A 16,143-nucleotide genomic window follows, 5' to 3' on the forward strand; every position below is an offset into this window, starting at 1 on the left:
CTCTACAATCATAAGGATTGACTTCAGATACCCAGAACCCACATATAAAGGTGGGCATGGCTGTGGGGCGATATGGGTGAAGAGGGACTTGGGGAGGATTAACTAAAACTAAAGATATAGAAAAAACACATATGGAATCCAGACTGATGGTACACACCTTTAATCCCAGCACTGGGAGGGTGAGGTAGGAGGATTGCTGTGAGTTCAAGGCCAAACTTGAGGCCACAAAGTGAGTTTCAGGTCAGTTTGGGCTGGAATGAGACCCTACCTAAAAAAAAAAAAAAAAAAAAAAAGAAGCCCATGTGCAAATCTACTTATTTGCAAGCCAACTAAAAAATATAATTTGCTGGACATGGTGGTGTACACCTTTAATCCCAGCACTTGGGTGGAAGAGGTAGGAGGATTGCCATGAGTTTGAGGCCACCCTAAGACTCCATAATGAATTCCAGGTCAGCCCGGGCTGGAGAAAGACACTACCTCAAAAAAATCAATATATGTATATATATTTAACCACCCCCCTCCGAATTTAAATGAAGTTACCCTGTGAGTGTGGACAATGCTCCTCAAAGAAGCCATAAGTTATTAAATAAAAATCTCAGCGCTGTGTAGAACACCTCTCTATGAGTTGTTGATCAGGGGGCCTCTCAGTCTTGCAAAACAATGCAGGCTATTGACACTCCTCTTGGTTGCCCACTGGAACTAATAGTAAAATCTCAATGCTGAAGAACACTTGCTTTGCTTGCAGGACACAGAGAAATAGAGCTGGAATTGAGTTGGAAGCTTCTTCTCTCTGACTAGTTTTCACAGTGGCCAGCATGTGCTATGAAGGCTTCTACAGGAGGAAAGTCAGCAACAGTGCTATTCAGCAGTGAACCCTGCATGCTACAAAACTGCCCAGGCAGGCAAGATGTGTTCAATGATACAACAGTGGCATGACTAGTAATGGGTGTAACCAGCTGCTTTCTTTTTTTTTTTTTTTTAATTTTATTTATTTATTTGAGAGTGACAGACACAGAGAGAAAGACAGATAGAGGGAGAGAGAGAGAATGGGCGCGCCAGGGCTTCCAACCTCTGCAAATGAACTCCAGACGCGTGCGCCCCCTTGTGCATCTGGCTAACGTGGGACCTGGGGAACCAAGCCTCGAACCGGGGTCCTTAGGCTTCACAGGCAAGCGCTTAACCACTACGCCATCTCTCCAGCCCAACCAGCTGCTTTCTTACTGGCTTTGAAGCCCGCTCTCAGGGAGGGAATTCATGGCTAGGGAGGTCATAGGTCCTACAGGGGAAGGAAATTCTATTGTTTTGCTAAATAGCTATGTTGTGCCCACCAAATTAAATTGTCTTCTAAATATTTATGTTTACGGCCATATCTCAGTGCTGCTGTCAATTTTGGGTAGAGAAACCTCTTGCAGTGAGTCATGACGACTGTGGAGATATAAAGCTCTTCTAAGTGGTGAAAGTAGTTGCTGAGTGTTCAACCCTATGTAAGACATCTATATCACCCCCTCCAAGGCTCAGGGAACATTCCAGAAGGAGTGGAAAGAATGCAAGATCTGGGAGTCTGGGGAAGAGTACTGTAGAACACTCTTTTGATGACATGGCCACTGCCTTCATAAACTCACAGTAGTGATCACCTGAAAAGACCTGTCCATTGGGCCCATCAACAGTTCATCATTGACGGCTGGTGAGGCCCCACTGCTCACTGGGGAGCAATTAGTGTTGCTGGAGGGGGAGACATTTTCTTCAGTGGTATAGCTCCTGATCAGTTACCTGTGCTGTGGTAAATAACTAGAATCCATGCTTATGCAAGTATCCCTAACTAACCAAGTAGGTCACACAAAAAGGGATCAAAGTAAAAGCAGCACTAGTTGAAAGGAAGAATGATTTCAGCAGGAGTGGCAGGGGGAGAAGATAAGGAAAAGAAAGGTGAAAATGATCAAAATACATTGCATACATACATAAAGTTGTCAAAAATAAAGTAAAAGGATAGGATGCCACAGTTGAAGTCAAACTTGATTTTATGTAAACAACATAATTTAGTATAAGTCTGATCCATAATATTTTATTGGGCATATTTGTACTAAAATTATTTGTACACATATGAAATTTCATATTTAACTTGAAGTCCTGTGCTTTTCCTGACAACTCCAAATTACACTTGAAGTTCAGACCTGCTAATATACCCCCTCATGAAAAATGAATGAATAGGCCGAGAGAGAGAGAGAGAAAAAGAGAATTCTGGTGGCTGGGAAGGTCACTCCTGATTATTCGGGGGGAAATTGAATTGCTTCTGCACAATGGTGATCTAGAACTACACTTGTAAAAATGCACTGGAACATTGTTCAGAATAGAAGAAGACTGGAAACATCCATAGATCCTAAGTGTGGTTGCTAAACTAGGACACATCTATATGAACCTCTCTGTATACTAACATGACCTGTCTCCAATACATATTGATAAATAAAAAGTCAAAATGAGATTAAAAACTACATTTTTCAATAATATCCTGTTAAAAATTTAAACAAAAATTACATTTGTTATTGGAAAAGGGAAAAATAAGAACATAGCATATGTTTTATTCATATTTTGTATTTTATATTTTACAGAGGAGAACACTAGAAAGATACACAAGAAACTAGTAACAGTAAATTATTTCTTGAGGACAGGAAGAGTGGGTATATGGCAATAGGATGGAAGTGAGAATTCTCGATGTATAGTTTTTTTAATTACTATTAATTTTGAAATATATGAATATATTACCTTTTTTTGATTTTTTGAGGTAGGGTTTCACTCTAGCTCAAGCTGACCTGGAATTCACTATGTAGTCTCAGGGTGTCCTCGAACTCACGGCGATCCTCCTACCTCTGCCTCCCGAGTGCTGGGATTAAAGGCGTGCGCCACCACACCCGGCTCAATATTACCTATTTTTAAAGTCAACTGAGGAAAATTGTTTCTTTTTTTTTTTGAAAAGAATTATTTCTAAATTAGCACATGCTCACCCTTCTAAACAGCGGAATTCTATTTGTGATCCAAAAAGCAAATCTGTCTTAATCTCCACTTGTCCGTTAGGTAGATCTCCTGGATATGAGCACCGCTTTTCTGGAGAAAGATGAAGAAAAGTGATCTCCCTGACCACGTATCTCACATTACAAAGAACTCATCGATCAGTTTCTACCTGTGCTCCAAGAGAAAGTGAGATCTTTCACCCTTGCTTCTGATCCTCAGTCACTGAATTTCTATTTTGGAGGTACAACACATATAACTTTTTAATTTCCGTGTTGTTTTTTTCTTGTGCATTTTACCAAGTGGGTTTCATTATGACATTTTCATACATGCATATCATTGGATTTTGTTCTTATACACATGTTATCCTCTCTTCTATCCTCCTCCCTTCCTACTGTTCCTCTTCCTTCCCCCAGTCAGCCCTGCTTTTGGATGTGAGCGTGCTTGTTTACACGATGCTGAGTGCATGGAGGACGGAGGACAACCGCAGGTTCATTGTTCTCTGCTGCATTTGCCAGGCTAGCTAGTTAGAATCAGATGTCCCTCATAAACTCAGGTGTTCTTAAGTCTTGATCCCCAGCTGATGGCAATTTGACAGAGGGAGCCTTGCATGGAGGAGCTATGTTATTGGGGGAAGGTCTAGAGGAATTATAGTCAACTCCCCCCACCACCCTTGCTAGAGTTTGGCTCCCTCTCCTGCTACTGTTTTCTGTGGCAGAGGTGATGTCCAGCCTCTGCCATCTCCCCAGCATTGTAAATATATATATATTTTTTAAAATTATATTCTGCATATAAAGGAAACCATCCAGAAGATATTTCAGATGAGATGATTTTCAGGTCATTTCTTTTTCTTTTCTTTTCTTCTTCTTCTTCTTCTTTTTTTTTTTTTTGTTGTTGTTTTTTGAGGTAGGGTTTCACTCTAGCTCAGGAAGACCCAGAATTCACTCTGTATTCTCAGGGTGGCCTAGAATTCACAGGATCCTCCTACCTCTGCCTCCTGAGCACTGAGATTAAAGTCATGAACCACCACACCCAGCTTTCATTTAATTTTTTAATGATTTTTTTTTTAAAGCAGATTGGCTTTCAATAAACCAAAATGGGATTTGTGATTCATTTTATTTGGTGAATTAATCATAGAGAATAGACTTCTCTGGTGCAATTAGCTTATTTTTCCCCCTGTTTCATTCTGCTTTTAAAACACGTCACCCACATGTACATGAAAATCAGTACTTGGTGGAAGATTGCCTAGTGACTGAAGATGCAGGAAGTACACATCCTGAGACACTTTCAAGAGCTGGTAAATGCACAGATGAAAAGAATAAATGTTGACACTTACTGGCACAGAAGTTCTTATAGTGCCATTCACCACTGGATTTACAGGTGAGAATCTGACTTGAACTGCTCCTACTGTAGCCAGGGCGGCAGCTGTAGCTCAGAATAGTTCCAATGCTGAACTCCGTCTGGTTCAATTCACTTATTGGAAAAGCAAAGGGAAGAAAGGGTGGAGGACCACAATTTCCTGGACACCAAAATGACAGCACTGAATGTTACGTCTTGGCACACAGAATCTCCATGTTTCACTTGTCTGATTCTAGAGCAAGGACAATTCTTCTCTTGTAAGCAAGAAAAGTCACAACTCCATTATCTCCTCTATGCAATGAATTTGGTGAGTGACCAGTAAATTAATTTTTTGACAAATGATGATGATAAAGGCATATGTTGTTATCTCTTCTCCACTATCTAAGATAAATTATCTAAAAAGGATGGTGGGCGTCAAGTTCATCGGCCTGTCACTGTGCATCTCTACTGACACAGAAGGTACCTATGCAAAGCCAGAAATTATCACACATTTGCCTTAGCAGAAATGTATTATTTCATTAAAAACAACATGACAGGCCAGAAATGGTGGTGTACACTTGTAATAATAGCACTTAAGAGACCAAGGCATGAGGATTGTGAGTTTAAAGGCCAGCATAGTGAGTTCTAGGACAAAATGTGGTACATAGTGAAGCCCTGTGTCAAAAACAAAAATAAACATTACATAATGTTGATTGCCTCAGCAAAAGGGAAGTGGATGATGGATAAGAGTAACATTTTAGGACTGGAGAGATGGCTTAGCGGTTAAGTGCTTGCCTGTGAAGCCTAAGGACCCCGTTCGAGGCTCGGTTCCCCAGGACCCACGTTAGCCAGGTGCACAAGGGGGCACACGTGTCTGGAGTTCGTTTGCAGGGGCTGGAGGCCCTGGTGCGCCCATTCTGTCTCTCTCTCTGCCTTTCTTTCTCTGTCTGTCTCTCTCAAATAGATAAATTTTAAAAAATTTTAGAAAAAAAGAGTAACATTTTAAATTTATATGTATATAATTTACATATACAATGTATACATAATACATAAAATATTTATATGCATATATAATTTGGATGATATAGAAGAGGGAACAGAGTCCTTGAGATATAAAAAATACTAATCCTTCTTTCCTTATAAAAACTAATGTTAATATATGACTGGTTTACCTTTCAAGAGCTCTAATAGAAGTATAATATCACCTCTCCATCCCAGGTCAACCCACAGACCATGAAATTTGTTCAGTCACTGACAGATAATATAGCTTTGTTTCAAGATCTGGTTGGGGAGACAGATTACTTTGGAAACTCTTAGAGGAGAAATCCTATGGGAAATGCCTAAAAAAAAACCACCCATTTTGTGTGTGAAACAAATTCTCCTACATTCCTTTTTTTTTCCCCCTAAAAATGGATTTCTGCTGGAAATGTAGCCATGCCTTTTTTGCAGTCTGATAAGCATGGATGATCTAAGTGGTTGGTTCTCTGTCTGAACTTGCTGCCCACTACTCACCCAGAATGGTAGGCAGAAAAGCGGCGAGCAAGGTTATGTGGAACAGGGTCGGATCAGAAGCTCTGCACAGCCCAGAGAAGGGCCAGGCTGCCATGTTGCTGATTCCATGAAACACCCTATTTGGAGCTCCTGATGGGTGTATGATCTGACGCTGCTTCTCTGGCATTTTTCTGCTGGGAAAAGAAAAAAAGTTAATTTAATAAGCAGCCTTTGAATTCCTACTTGTCATAAAGCATTAGGATAAATCTTATTGTATCTGTGTTTCCAAGGAAGTTACACTTGAGATGGGAAGAAAAAAACATGAGCACAAATGTGTCAACACGAGACAGTGACACTTGCCCCTCTGCAGGAGTCAGTGCTCAAAAGGTGGAATAATTCCAAGTGGAGAGAGGCAGTGGGCATGGGGAGTCTGAGAAGCAGTCTTTGTTCCTAAAGGAATAAGTGAAGTTGGCTCACAATAAGTATTGAATTTTATCTGGTTTGGTTTTTTTTTGTTGTTGTTTATTTGTTTGTTTTTTGAGGTAGGACCTCACTCTAGCCGAGGCAGACCTGGAATTCATTATGTAGTCTCAGGGTGGCCTTGAACTCATGGAGCTCCTCCTACCTCTGCCTACTGAGTGCTGGGACTAAAGGTGTGTGCTACCATGCCTGGCAAATTTTATCTTTTATTCTTATGCCTCAATTAGGTATAGATGGTTCAACACTCCCACATGTCCATAGTTCATGTTGAGCCTATACCCATTTAAGTAAAAGGACTTATATCAATATTTCATTCAAAAATGTTTCTGTCAAGCTGGAGGGATGGTTTAGCAGTTAAGGTGTTTGCCTGCAAAGCCAAAGAACCCAGGTTCGATTCCCCAGGACCCACGTTAACCAGATGCATAAGGGGCACATGCATCTGGAGTTTGTCTGCAGTGACTGGAGGCCATGACATACCCATTCTCTCTTTCTTTCTCTCTCTCTCGCCCTCTTTCTCTGTCAAATAAATAAATATAAAAATACTTTTTAAAATGTTGTTGTCTACATCATGAGAGGAGTAGTATACAGTGGCCCTGAAATGAACTACCATATGGCGGGATCTAACTATTCCATTGAGTAAATGCCCCCGGAAATATCTCATCCTTCAAAAACTCAGTTCTTGTGATGTTATTCCTCGGTCTGTTGTCAGTTGTGAGCACTGGTGTTATGCATGTCCTAGCCCATGAGCTCTATACCTGCCCACCAACACAATTCTGCCAAAATGTAAATTCACCTGCTGACCACTTGCCAAATCCACTTTCTTGCTGAAATCCAGGTCATCTAGAGTTTGGCCCAACATGCTGGGCCTTCATGCTCCCTGTCTCTTACTTGAGCCACTGATCCTGGAGCTTGCCATTTTTTCAGCAAGCCCTGGAAATTCTCAAGGTCTACTCCCTTACAAGACTGGGGTTATGCATGCATGAGGCCATGCCTAGCTATTTATGACATCAATTAACTCCTGAATGAATGCAAAGAGAAATAAACAGCTGAATGAAATAAGAAAGTCAATTCAGGGGGCTGGAGAGATGGCTTAGTTAAGGCGCTTGCCTCGAAAGCCAAAGGACCCAGGTTCGACTCCCCAGGACCCACATCAGCCAGATGCACAAGGGGGTACATGCATCTGGAGTTCATTTGCAGTGACTGGAGGCCCTGGTGCTCCCATTCTCTCTTTCTCTCTACCTGCCTATTTTTTTCTCTCTCTCAAATAAATAAAAATAAAAATATCTTTAAAAAGAAAGTCAATTCAGAATATGATAATAGAATCCAATAAAGAGTTAGAAATATTGAAGAAAAATCAAACTGAGATAAAACTAGAACTGAAAATAACTCAATAAGTTATTGAAGATCCCCGAGGAAAACCTCACTGGCAGAACAGATCATGTGGAGTAGAGAAAGCTGAGGCTTAATGGCAAGGTTAAGAACCAGGTCATTCAGTCAAAGACAATGACACATTTTAAAAAAATGTATGAACAGAACATGTGAGACCTTTGGAACAACAGGAAAAGACAAAATCTTAGAATCATAGAGATAGAAGAAAGAGGAGAATTCTATACCAGAAGACTAGAAAGAATTTTCAATAAAATTATAGAAGAAAAATTTCCAAATCTAAGAAAAAGAGATGTCCATTCAGGTATAAGTGGCCTACAAAACACACAATAGGACTAGAGGAAAAACTCCTCACATCACATTTTAGTTAAAACTCTAAATATATAGAACAAAGAAGGGGCTGGAGAGATAACTCAGCAGTTAAAGACGCTTGCTTGCATAGAACAAATAAAGTGTATTGAAAGCTGCAGGTGAGAAGGTCCACCTGTATTTTTCCCAGAACCATTTGTTGAGCATGCTGTCTTTTCTCCAGTGTGTACTTTAAGTATCTTTCATATACCCGAAGGACTCCATATCCTACCATAAAGATACTTCACATCCGTGCTCATTGCTGGTCAACTCACAATAGCTAGGAAATGAAATCAGCCTAGAAGACTATTAACTGATGAATGGGTAGTAGAAATATGGTACATGCATACAATGGAATTTTATTCAACCATAAAGGAAAAATGAAATTTGCAGGAATATGGTTGGAACTGGAAAATATTATACTGAGTGACGTAATCCAGGCCCAGAAAGACAAATGCCATAGTTTCTCTTTCATATGCAGAGCCTAACTTCAAAGTTTTAGATTTGTGTGTTGAACTTGGAATGAATGTTTGCAAAGGCTGGGGAAGCTAGGAAAAGGTCATGTGGGGCCGGGTGGTAGACTACGTACAAAATGGAAGTGGGGGAGTGTAGTGAGCAGGGAGGCTTAAGCAGGTATAGGGGTAGGAGGAGCGTTAACCAAAACTAAGGATGTGGGCTGGAGAGATGGCTTAGCGGTTAAGCGCTTGCCTGTGAAGCCTAAGGACCCCGGTTTGAGGCTCGGTTCCCCAGGTCCCACGTTAGCCAGATGCACAAGGGGGCGCACGCGTCTGGAGTTCGTTTGCAGAGGCTGGAAGCCCTGGAGCGCCCATTCTCTCTCTCTCCCTCTACCTGTCTTTCTCTCTGTGTCTGTCGCTCTCAAATAAATAAATAGAAAATTAAAAAAAAAAACAAAAAAAAACTAAGGATGTATGAGAAAGTCATATAGAAGCTTACTATTTTGTAAGCTAATTTATATAAGTGGAAAAAAAATTTTTTTGAAGGAAGGTTGTTAGGTTTGCATTTGAAATAGAGGCCTTAGATAGACAGTTCCTTGAGCCCAGGGTTTCATTGAGTGCCAGAAAGAGTGAAAGGGTCCTGAGTGAGAGGGGAGGGAGGTCCGAAGCAGGAACAAAGAGGAAGGAGAAAGATCAAGGTGGAAGGCGCTACCCAACAGAAGGAGAGAGAGAGAGAGTTTTAAGCCCTTTGGGGAAAAGGGAGGACGGTAGGGGAAGGGGGGACAATGGAGAGGAGATCTGCGTTGCGCTGCATGGGTTGTGGGGGAAGATGACTGACTGGAGCCTGCAGTGGCCGGCAGCTGGCCCTGCCGAACCTCTCCAGAAAGGGGAACTCTGAGTCAGCAAAAGTAATGGTGGGGAAGCTGCCCTTCCTCTCAGCTCAGAGGCAGATGGTGAGATCCTATTCGTGCCCTGCTTCGTTCCTAGCTCTGTGGCTTCCAAAGTCAAATTGCTTAATAAATACTTTCTGAACATAAATCCAAAAGCACCTGGTGATAATGGATGTTTCAAAGAAAAATAATACCAGGCCATATTTGCCTTGTGGAGGTCAGATCTTAACTGGCTCTAATGTGGGACACATCTGTATTTTAAAATAACTTTTAAATATTTTATTCATTATTTATTTGAGAGAGAGAGAGGGAGGGAGGGACAGAAAAAGGCAGATATGGAGAGAATGGGAGCTCCAGGGCCTCCAGCCACTGCAAAGGTCCAGATGCATGTGCCACCTTGTGCATCTAGCTTACATGGGTCCTGGGGAATCAAAGCCAGGTCCTTGGGGTTCACAGGCAAGTGCCCTAACTACTAAGCAATTTCTCTAGCCCCACATCTGTGTTTTAAGGAAAACTCACCCAAGCAATTTTATTCTAAGCTGTTTTCCAAACATTTACCTGAGTCAGTGGGGGACAGCGAAAGAGGGAAAGGATAAACAAAAGCTGGTACAATGATACATACAGACTCTGCACCATGGTGAGAAGATCTCATTCCTTTCATTCAAAGTCACTCCAAGGCCACAACTGCAGCTCTGAGGATGAGATCAGCGAGCTCAGGACCCGAGGCCTGGGCTCTGGATGCAGCGCCTGATTGTGTGTAATTAAATCTTGGTTCTACCACACAGGAACCACATGCCCTATAAGGATGAGAAACTCAGCCCTCCACACTCTAACTTCCTTTTGATAAAATAAGAGTGGCAGTGATACATCTGTCAGAATGGCTGAGGGGGTGTCGCATGGTGCTTGGATGGTAGACAGTAAACATTCAAAAGGAAATTAGAGAAGCATTCAGTTCTCATAGGTCCCCATTCCTCTTCCAGTTCTCCTCCTGCTCCATCCCCCTCACAAACAGAACACTGCCTCCACCTCGTGCAGTGCTCACCTTTACAAAGACACAGCCTGGACTTCATTGAAACATGTGCAGGAGGCACTATATTTGCATATAATGTGTACAAACTCCTGCCACCTGGGCAGAATGCTATTGCCTCCTCTTTATTCCCTATCTAAATCATATGTTATCATATCTCTACCAAGAAAAGCCAATGTCTTCTGTGTCCCCAAGTACTTTGGCATCTTTTTAAAAAAATATTTTAGGGCTGGGGAAATGGCTTAGTGGTTAAGGAATTTGTCTGCGAAGCCTAAAAACCCCAGTTCGATTCCCCAGGGCCCACGAAAGCCCAGTGCACAAAGGGGCACATGTGTCTAGAATTCATTTGCAGTGGCTGGAGGCCCTGGCATACCAATTCTCTCTTCCTCTCTCTCATGGTCTCAAATAAATAAATAAAATAAAGGCATGAGCCACCATTCCTGGCCCCCAAGTTCCTCTATTTATTTATTTGAGAGAGTGAGAGAAAGAGAGAGAGAGAGAGGGAATGGACACACTAGGGCTGCCAGCCACTGTAAACAAACCTCAGACACATTTGTTACCTTGTGCATCTGACTTACATGGGTACTGGGGAATTGAACCTGGGTCCTTAGGCTTCGCAGGAAAGCGCCTTAACTGCTAAGCCATCTGTCTAGCCCGTGATGACATCTTTTAAAAATTATTCCTTTATTTATGAGATGGAGAGATAGAAAGAGAAAGAGAGCACATGGGTATGCCAGGGCCTCTTGCCACTGAAAAAAAACAAAACAAAACAAAACAAACAAACAAAAAACCATATACATGCATCACTTTGTACATCTGGCATTATGTGAGGTCTAGGAAATTGAACCCCAAGCCAGCAGGCTTTGCAAGCAAGTGCCTTTAACTGCTGAGCCATCTCTAAAATAACAACATTAAAATTTGGTGATCTATTTTGGTCCCTACAAATTCTGCAGTTCTGTAACTGCCTACTAAAAAGCTGAGACAACTCAAGCAAATGCCTTTGTGTTTCAAGGCTGTCATCACATGTTTAATTCATAGAGAAATGAGACCAACTCACAAACTATAGTCAACTCCCTGAATGTCTTATGAAAAACATTGTGGGCACTTGCCAATGCAGCCCAGTGTGAGATCCTGGGAAAATTTTCACTGGGAAAAATCTCTTTACATTCAGATCACAGTTTTTAGCCATGTGTATTTAGTTGTGTATGTGTGTGTGTGTGTGTGTGCATCATGGCCTCTTGCCACTGAAAACCAATTCCAGATGCATGTGTAGTTTTGGCATCTGGTTTTATGTGGGTACCGGGAAATCAAACCCAGACTAGAAGGTTTTATAAGCAAGCACTTTATGTCTGAGCCATCTCCCCAGTCCAAGATTATATTTTAAGTTATTGTATTTCTTTGTCTAAATTCCCATTTTAAAGTTCAGATCTAGTCAGAGGTAGAGAGTCCTCTTTTTTAATACCTAGGTGCCCAGTTGCAAACTCCAGAAAGAATTGGTTTCCTCATGTTCCCTTCTATTTGTAGATTCTCTTGACCTCTCTTTCAGCTCCTTTCTTCTATGCTTGTAGTATACTCAAATGCATTTCTAAGTCTATTGCAGACCTTATTTGTTGCTTCTGCCTTTTTTACATACAAGTACCTCTCAGTATTATATTTAGGGACTGTAAAGAAATCAGCAAAATGACAACTAAAATGAGGGTCAGCACCAGGGCAAATCAAGGAATAAGAAAATGCCAAGAAGAAGGCATGATTGACATGGCTAACTTCGGCATGTGGGAAGGGGAAGAGGTGAGGATGGCTAAGGTTTCCAGATTGTGAGAAAAACTGAAATGGACCCATGTTTTCTCAATACCAAATGTCGAGGGATTTATTGCTAGTGATGGAGACTGTGAGGATAAAAAGTCCAAAAGAAACTGCAGCAGTTTTTAGTTTGGGTTTTGGTTTTTTGAGGTAGGGTCTTGCTCTATCCCAGGTTAACCTGGAATTCATTACTATGTAATCTCAGGCTGGCTTTGAACTCATGGTGAACCTCCTACCTCTGCCTCCCTCCTGAGCACTGGTATTAAAGGTGTGTGCCACCACACCGGGCTTGCAGCAGTTTCAGAACACAGACTGTGAGAAAAAAGAGATACACACACACACACACACACACACACACACGTAGAGAAAAAAATCCAACCAACCAAACAACAACAACAAAAAAAAAAAAAAAAAAAAAAAAGCAAAACAAAACAGGTCTCCTATGATTCTCCTTTGGAGAAGTAGTTTATCTCTTGCTTCGAAGCCTTCATATGGGGAGATGCTGAAGGAAGAGTAGCCTAATACATTTGCCCCAGACGCAATGATAAAAACATTATCATCATACATGCCTTATTTTTGCCTTAATCTCATTAATATGCATTCCCCCATTTATAATTTTTCAAATGAGGCTCAGAAGGGGTTAAAATTTTTGTTGTTCTTTCTTTGAGGTAGGGTCTGACTCTAGCCCAGGCTAACCTGTAACTCATTCTGTAGCCCAGGCTGCTCTCAGACGCACAGATATCCTCTTACCTGAGCCTCCCAAAGACCAGGATTAAAGATGTGAGCCACCATGCCCTATGCAGGAGTATTTTTCAAGTCACACAATCTCTAATGCAACACTCATGAACAGATTTCCCCTGAAAACACAGGTCTTGTCCTTCTAGTAATGCCTGTTTAATGGGTCAAACCATCAGTTTCCCCCCCAAGATTCCCTAGGCTCTGCTGGAAACCCACTGACCTGAAATCACAGAAGGGGGAGAGTGAATAATGGTGCCTTGGTGTCTGTCGTCTGATTTTCCCTGAAAAGCAGTTCATCAGAGTATCCTGAAGTTGGCTAGCAATTGCTCCTCAGAAACGCCCCTAACACCCCCTACAGTGGGCTGGTGAGGGGCAGCTGAGCGGAGAGATGCTGGGAAGAGACGTGCCTTGTCCCGTGAATGATTAACAGCAGGGCCAGGGTGGCCATGCGCACCTCCCCTTCCTCTCGCCCGTCCTCACTCTTCATCGTATGTTGCAATTATTTGCTTTCTTCTCTGCCAACCCTTTCCCCTAAGTGAGAAAGGTGGTTTGAATTTGATGCCAAAATGCTTTTTTTTTTTTTTTCCTTTTCATAAACATAAAGGTTACACAAGATACAATCCCAGCAGTTTAGAAACTTGCAGTATTCAGACCGGCTCACCATGATCCACTTCCGGCCCGGACGCTTTCTGGGAGCTCAAGATATGAGGTGTCCCTTTCTCTGCTCTCTATACATCCCAAGGAAGTGCAAAAGGTGGAGAATGCATCCAGTTTGTTTTTATTATTGTCAACAAATGTTAACAAACACCATCACAGCACCACATGCTTGACACGAAACCATCTCCGGCAATTGTCACTGAGTGTGCCTCGGAAGACTGCGACGGGAGAGCCAGGGCCGTTTGATAGCTAGCTCTTCCCTGTTTTAAAAAGACTTCTCTTCACAAACTGAGGGAACTTACCTACTCTCTCAGCTTTAACTGTGCCCAGTAGGATTTTCAAGGCTTGCCTTTGAATGCTCCTTTCCTCATGCAATCAGTTAACAAGTTATTTTGATACAAGTACTGCAATGATCATTTCTGCTGCGAACAGGGTAGTTCAGGCCATCATCATCTCTTTTGTAAATCTTTCAGTCTCTTCTGTTGCAATCACAGAATGCCCAAGACTGGAGACTTTATATAGAGCAGAGGTTTACTTTTCACAGTTCTGGAAATTGTGAAGCTCGAAATTGAGAAGCGTACTTCTGGCCAGAGCCTTCTAGCTACATCTTCCTGTAGCAAAAGGCAAGAAACTACAGGCCTGAGAGGAAGGGGGAAGGGAACCACGCTAGTTCTTTGACTAGGAATCCACTCTTGGAGGAATTCCCTCCACCAATAATGACATTAATCTATTCTGGGGGTCCTGATCATGGCCTGAAGGTGTAGGATCCAGTGTGAACTTTGGGGCACACCAATCTCTAGCAGTGGAGCACGGCAGTAACCCTTTTAATTGGTTTCTGTGTCTCAATTATTTTTTCCATTTCAACCAACGCTACCTGTTGGTTGTGTTCTTACTATTGGGAGAGAAAGCGTGCTCGGCGCTCTGCCCTAGTCTCCCTGCTTGACAGCTTCTCATGGCTATTCGCTGCTGAGAAAAGAATAAATTCTCTGATATGCTGTTCTAACTGTCTTTAACTGATCTACCTAGCCTTCTTTCTCTCTCACCATCCCCATGCTTCATGCAGGCGAAGTGCTCCCTAAGCACGCTGGCCTCTTAGCAGTCCTTTATATATGTTTATTTGCAAGGAGAGAGAGAGAGAGAGAGAGAGAGAGAGAGAGAGAGAGAGAGGAGGGGAGGGGAGGGGAGGGGAGGGGAGGGGAGGGGAGGGGAGGGGAGGGGAGGGGAGGGGAGGGGAGGGGAGGGGAGGGGAGGGGAGGGAAGGGAAGGGAAGGGAAGGGAAGGGAAGGGAAGGGAAGGGAAGGGAAGGGAAGGGAAGGGAAGAGACAGAGAGAATAGGTGCACCAGGGCCTCCAACTGCTGCAAGCAAACTCCGGATGCATGCAGCACTTTGTGCATCTGGCTTTACGTGGATACTGGGAAATTGAACTTGGGTCATTAGCCTTTACAGGTAAGTACCTTAACTGCTAAGCTCTCTCTCCAGCTTCCCCCCACCCTTTTTTAAATCAAAATTCTTGGGCTGGGGTGATGGTTCAGCAGTTAAAAGCCCTTGCTTACAAAGTCTAATGGCCTGGGTTTGATTCCCCAGCACCCATGTAAAGCCAGATGCACAAAGTGACACATGCATCTGGAGTTCATTTGCAGTGGTAAGAGGCCCTGGCATGGCCATCATTCTCTCCTTCTCCCTTTCCTCTCCCTCACTCCTTGAAAATAAACAAACTAGAAATCCTATTTTGAAATATTAATATTCTTTAAGAAAATAAACATAATTTCAACATTTGAAGACAGTATTTATTATTGTGTACTTTTTCCCCCAAGAAAAAAAGGTTTATATAATTGTAATCATAAGTTCTTATCATTACTCTATTTTACTTAAGATTATATTTTCAAGATTTTCTGTCTCTTCAATAATTACCATTATAATGTATCATAAATTATTAAAAATGTTCCCAATATTGAGCTAGATGTAGTAGTGCATGCCAGTAATCCAAGCACTTGAGAACTAGATGTAAAAGGATCAGGAGTTCAAGATTATCCTCAACTACATAGGGAGTTCATAGCCAGCCTGGGCTACATGAGGCCATGTCTCAAAATTAGTGAAAAATAAAGCAAAAAAAAAAAAAAAAGGCTCAAATCTTTATGACCTTATATCTTAACAATCTTCCCTCACCCTCCTCCCAGAAAAGACCTATCTAGGCCCCCTAACCTGCTGTTCTGGAAGGGGCTTTCTTCAGTTAAGCCATCCTGACATAATGTGTATACAGGCCACACATCTACTAAAGGAGTCTCAGCTATTTAATTTTTTTTTTTATTTGAGAGTGACGGACACAGAGAGAAAGGCAGATAGAGGGAGAGAGAATGGGCGCGCCAGGGCTTCCAGCCTCTGCAAACGAACTCCAGACTCATGTGCCCCCTTGTGCATCTGGCTAACGTGGGACCTGGGGAACCGAGCCTCAAACCGGGGTCCTTAGGCTTCACAGGCAAGCACTTAACCGCTAAGCCATCTCTCCAGCCTTCAGCTATTTAAAAGTAC

General features: G+C 42.3%; 1 protein-coding gene across 3 annotated transcripts in view; it reads right to left on the reverse strand.

Moving 5' to 3' along the window:
- Positions 1-13,331, reverse strand: part of C4bpa (complement component 4 binding protein alpha) — a 39,728-nt gene extending 26,397 nt beyond the window's left edge. Inside the window, exons 1-4 of one of the 3 annotated variants that reach the window (XM_045135626.1) lie at positions 13,177-13,331; positions 5,854-6,023; positions 4,340-4,522; positions 3,000-3,099 (exon numbers count right to left, since the gene is read on the reverse strand). In XM_045135626.1, coding sequence (XP_044991561.1) covers positions 3,000-3,099; positions 4,340-4,522; positions 5,854-6,023; positions 13,177-13,253 — 530 coding nt within the window. In that variant the 5' untranslated portion in view covers positions 13,254-13,331. Of the gene's footprint in view, positions 1-2,999; positions 3,100-4,339; positions 4,523-5,853; positions 6,027-12,968; positions 13,108-13,176 lie in introns of those variants that run through there. The other 2 variants (XM_045135619.1, XM_004663451.2) reach the window with 2 other exon arrangements.
- Between the last annotated feature and the right edge of the window lie 2,812 nt (positions 13,332-16,143).

This window comes from Jaculus jaculus, chromosome 1, assembly GCF_020740685.1.
Source record: "Jaculus jaculus isolate mJacJac1 chromosome 1, mJacJac1.mat.Y.cur, whole genome shotgun sequence".
In the NCBI taxonomy this organism is placed as follows: Eukaryota; Metazoa; Chordata; class Mammalia; order Rodentia; family Dipodidae; genus Jaculus; species Jaculus jaculus.